Here is a 5,000-nt window from a genome sequence, read left to right on the forward strand (position 1 = left end):
GTGCTCCTGGGACAGGTGGATCACGCTGCTCACTGGGTCCAGTTTATTTGCTGTGGACTCAAACAGAAGAGTCCGGACCAGCGCCCCCTTCCTCTCCACCGACCACACGTCGATCTCCAGCTGGTTGAAGGCGAAGTTACAGTTCTCCCCGTACTTACACAGACCCTGGTCTCCTGACTGCAGCAGCTCTAAACACAGAGAGGAGACACAGACTCAGGACTCAGGACTCTGGGACACACACAGAGGAGACAGACTCAGGACTCTGGGACACACTCAGTGGAGACACAGACTCAGGACTCAGGACTCTGGGACACATTCAGAGGAAACAGACTCAGGACTCAGGACTTTGGGACACACTCAGAGGAGACACAGACTCAGGACTCAGGACTTTGGGACACACTCAGAGGAGACACAGACTCAGGACTCTGGGACACACACAAAGGAGACACACACTGAGGATTCAGGACTCTGCATGCACACAGAGGAGACACAGACTCAGGACTCTGGGACAAATTCAGAGGAGACAGACTCAGGACTCAGGACTCTGCACAAACATAGAGGATACACAGACTCAGGACTCAAGACCCTGGGACACATTTAGAGGAGACACAGCCTCAGGACTCAGGACTCTGGGACACACTCAGAGGAGAAACAGACTCAGGGACACACACAGAGACAGGAGACACAGAATGAGGAATCAGGACTCTAAGACACACAGAAAGGAGACAGAATGAGGACTCAGGACTCTGGGACACACACACACACACACACACACACACAGGAGACACAGACTCAGGACTCAGGACTCTGGTACACACTCAGACCCTCTGAAGTCCGAGTCACGGTGAATCTGTTTCTGATGGAACACTTTAAGAAGACGAGATCTTTAAATAATGAATCTGTGTCTTCATACCCCGACAGAGCACAAACGGCCCATGGAAGGACGTGAAGTTGGGAAGCGTCCTCACTCGGGTCCACTCCTGAGGAGGGTCGGCCCTCCTTCGACACAGCAGGAGGTCCCCCTTACAGCTGTGCTCCAGGTCTGGCTTGTGAACAAACGTATAAATCCCTTTACCTGAGAGCAGACGCAGGAGGAGGAGGAGGAGGAGAAGAGTTATTCAGTCACCTCCTGATAAAGTATTCAGAGGACAGAGCTGGACTCTAACGTACCTGTCCGGGGGAAACAGGTGGAGCAGGCCTGCAGGAACTGATGGGTGGAGGAGAGAGGGTTACAGATGGACTCCTGTGCTCTGGCTCTCTTCTCCTGAGTCAAAACAACAAGATCAATGATTAGTTACTGTGAACAGATTAAAACAGAGAAGGTGACAGGAGCCGGCGGTCTTACTTTGTAGTCGTGGTTTGGAGAATTCATCCCTGAAGCTGCAGCAGAGCGAGATCCTGAGGAAGAGGAGGAAGAGGAAATAAAGTTTAGACACTCAGTGAGAGTGCACCTTTGATTCTTGTATGTTTCTCCTTGATTTAAACTTCAGTCTGTTGTTTTCATCTGAACTCTTATTTCATCCTGAAGCTGCTGAGAGGAGGAGCGAGAGCGGTGGTGATCGAGGGACGGAGAAAGATGATGGAGAGAGCAAGCAGACCCGTGAAGAACTGACAGACAGACCCAGACCTCTGCAGAGACGGGGCTGTCTTTGCTCTTCCCTCAGTCACACGCCGCTCTCTGCTCTTCCCTCAGTCACACGCCGCTCTCTGCTCTTCCCTCAGTCACTATCTGCTCTTCCCTCATTCACATGCCGCTCTCTGCTCTTCCCTCAGTCATACGCCGCTATCCGCTCTTCCCTCAGTCACACGCCACTCTCTGCCCCTCCCTCAGTCACTATCTGCTCTTCCCTCATTCACATGCCGCTCTCTGCTCTTCCCTCAGTCACACGCCGCTCTCTGCTCTTCCCTCAGTCACACGCCGCTCTCCGCTCTTCCCTCAGTCACACGCTGCTCTCTGCTCTTCCCTCAGTCACGCACCGCTCTCTGCTCTTCCCTCAGTCACACGCCGCTCTCCGCTCTTCCCTCAGTCACACGCTGCTCTCTGCTCTTCCCTCAGTCACACGCCGCTCTCTGCTCTTCCCTCAGTCACACGTTGCTCTCCGCTCTTCCCTCAGTCACACGCTGCTCTCCGCTCTTCCCTCAGTCACACGCTGCTCTCTGCTCTTCCCTCAGTCACACGCCGCTTTATGCTCTTCCCTCAGTCACACGCCACTCTCTGCTATTCCCTCAGTCACACAATGCTTAAAGAATCTCTCCCTCCTAAAAGTCCCTGATTGAACCCTGACCCTGACCTCCTTCAGACTCTTTAGAGTCCCTCGCCTGAGACATGAAATCTAGATCCTTCAGTCTGGTTCTCACTGCTCCTGAGAGCTTCAGTTTAAAGTTTTCCTGCAGTGAGCGTGAAGGAGTCGTCTCTGATCAATATTTACCAGCTGAGCTGAACTCAGAGAGCGAGTCCAGACCGGCTCCCCCGAGAGAGACCGCAGGCAGAGTCGACACTGAGGGAAACCGGTCCAGAGCATCCAGACGCTCTTTCATCTCCATAACCTTCAGAACGCTTGGACCAGGACCGGGACCAGAGACGGTCTTAGGGTGGTCCAGCTCGTCGAGGTCATCCCGGCTGTGATCTCCTGTGGACTCATCCTCTGCTGCAGAACTCTGAGATCCATCTAAGAGGTCATCCAGAGAATCCAGGCCGTCCAGAGGATCCAGCGCTCCAGAGAGGGGCGCCATGTTTAGGACTGCTGGACCGACTGCCCCTCCAAAGGCCGAGAGGTCGTCCAGAGCATCCAGGGTGGAGGTGCTGATGCTGCAGCCCCCGCCCGAGAAGGAGTCCAAGGAGCTGAGCTGGCTGACGGGCGAGTTGAAGAAGGCTGGGGGGAGCTGAGGGGTCGGGGCAGGGAGGACGGAGGGGACGCTGTGAGACCTGCTGGAGGTCCTGCAGGAGAACGCTGCGGGGGCGGGAATCTGAAGACAGAAGAAGACGACGGACTCAGGAGGACGCTCTACAACATTCAACCAATGTTTCCATGGCGCTGTCTTTGACCTTTATTAACCTCTGAGACCTTTGACCTTTATTAACCTCTGAGACCTTTGACCCTGCTAGACAACAAACCTCTGAAGGCTCAGGAGGGACCCCATCCAGCAGGCTGTCCAAGTCGTCCCCGATCAGCTCAGAGTCCTCCAAAGAGTCCCCCACGTCAAGAACCACAGAGGCAGCGGACTCAGGGCCGCTCCGGGTCTTGGGTAGAAAGGAGGACTGAGGCATGATGGGAAACCGGACTGAGTAGAGGAGAGAGAGACGATGTTAGGATTAATGCGGCACCATGAGGACCATGAAGAGACACATGATGTTAGAGAAGACCAGAGACCTGGAGCGAGGCCGGCCAGAGGGTTCAGCCCGTTCCCCACGAGAGCTGTAGACGCCTGCAGAGAGAACACATGAGACCCTTAAACCAGGAGGACAGATGAACTGAGACCAGCATGAACTTGAGAACCCCCAGCGTGTGTCTGAGGAGCTAGACTCAGTCTGTGTTCAGGTCTCTGTGTTGATGAACGTTGGAGAAACTGAACTTTCCTTCACGGCCTCAGCACTAACGTTCCCGTTCAGAACCGGTCTGGTGATCAGCGGCTCCTCCTGGGACAGAAAAGACAGACGGATTAGAGACGAATAAAGAAGGAGACGGCAGCTCTTTAAGGAGTCCTCATCAGCACCGTGACTCAGCAGAGATTTCAGATCGGATTAGTTTGTTTTTAGAGACCTGAATCAAACATAGACCGTCCCTCACCTTCGCACTCACGTAGGGTTTCCTGATCTTCAGTCCCAGACTGACAGCGAGCTCCTGAGCCAACGAGCTCACCTTCATGTCCTGTCACAGAAAGAATCATTAGAACATGTAGAACCAACAGTCTCACCTCTATCATCTCTCTCTCTCATCTCCCTCTATCATCTCTCTCTCTCATCTCCCTCTATCCCTCTCTCTCTTCACCTCCCTCTATCCCTCTCTCCAACAGTCTCACCTCTATCATCTCTCTCTCTTCACCCCCCTCTATCCCTCTCTCTCTTCACCTCCCTCTATCCCTCTCTCCAACTCAGTCTCACCACTATCATCTCTCTCTCTTCACCTCCCTCTATACCCCTCTCTCGTTTCATCTCTCTCTATCCCTCTCTCCAACACAGTCTCACCTCTATCATCTCTCTCTCTTCATCTCCTTCTATCTCTCTCTCCAACACGGTCTCACCACTATCTCTCTCTCTCTTTTTCTCTTTCTCTCTTGACTATCATCTCTCTCTATCTTCATCTCCCTCTCCCTCTCTCTTCATCTCCTCTCTATCATCTCTCTCTCTTCATCTCCCTCTATCTTCATCTCCCTCTCCCTCTCTCTCTCTCATCTCCCTCTATCCCTCTCTCTCTCTTCATCTCTCTCTATCATCTCTCTCTCTCTCTTCATCTCCCTCTATCCCTCTCTCCAACACGGTCTCAGCAGATGTGTGTCTAACATGAGTCTGGTCCTGCTGGAGGTTTCTGCCTGTTAAAGGAAGTTTGTCCTTGCCACTGTAACTTGCTAAATGCTGCAAAGTGCTCTGCTCATGGTGGATTAAGATGAGATCAGACTGAGTCCTGTCTGGAAGATGGGACTGGATCTGATCCAAGTAAGATCCAGAGGGGGCGGGGCCTCTGACATCAGCAGCATCAGGGAGGAACTTCACCCTGGTTTCGGTTTAGTTCCTGATGTGAAGCACTCTGGGTAATTTAACACAGACTCTACAGTCGAACGTCTCTGACCCCCGAGCTCAGACTGACCCCCATCCCTCCCTCCTCACCGGGCGGCTGATGAGCAGTGGGTTGGTGGTGCAGTTGTAGGCCTCCCTGAGTCTCCCGAGCTCCTTCAGACACAGAGCCTTCCTGTACAGAGCTCTGTGGCTCTCCTTACAGACCTGCAGAGCTCTGTCGCAGTCCTCCACGCCGCGCTCATACTCCCCCTGTGGAGGAGAGAGA

The 5,000-nt window shown here is 53.4% G+C and overlaps 1 protein-coding gene across 2 annotated transcripts in view; it reads right to left on the bottom strand.

The window, feature by feature from the left end:
- LOC117831750 (zinc finger CCCH domain-containing protein 7B-like) overlaps positions 1 to 5,000 on the bottom strand; it is a 14,978-nt gene that overhangs the window by 6,888 nt on the left and 3,090 nt on the right. For both annotated transcript variants that reach the window (XM_034710559.1, XM_034710558.1), the window contains exons 5-14: positions 4,826 to 4,984; positions 3,789 to 3,869; positions 3,578 to 3,637; positions 3,372 to 3,426; positions 3,116 to 3,282; positions 2,430 to 2,967; positions 1,346 to 1,398; positions 1,171 to 1,264; positions 914 to 1,075; positions 1 to 188 (exon numbers count right to left, since the gene is read on the bottom strand). The exon at positions 1 to 188 is cut by the window's left edge and continues 27 nt beyond it. In XM_034710559.1, coding sequence (XP_034566450.1) covers positions 1 to 188; positions 914 to 1,075; positions 1,171 to 1,264; positions 1,346 to 1,398; positions 2,430 to 2,967; positions 3,116 to 3,282; positions 3,372 to 3,426; positions 3,578 to 3,637; positions 3,789 to 3,869; positions 4,826 to 4,984 — 1,557 coding nt within the window. The remainder of the gene's footprint in view (positions 189 to 913; positions 1,076 to 1,170; positions 1,265 to 1,345; positions 1,399 to 2,429; positions 2,968 to 3,115; positions 3,283 to 3,371; positions 3,427 to 3,577; positions 3,638 to 3,788; positions 3,870 to 4,825; positions 4,985 to 5,000) is intronic.

This window comes from Notolabrus celidotus, chromosome 20, assembly GCF_009762535.1.
Source record: "Notolabrus celidotus isolate fNotCel1 chromosome 20, fNotCel1.pri, whole genome shotgun sequence".
Lineage (NCBI taxonomy): Eukaryota > Metazoa > Chordata > Actinopteri > Labriformes > Labridae > Notolabrus > Notolabrus celidotus.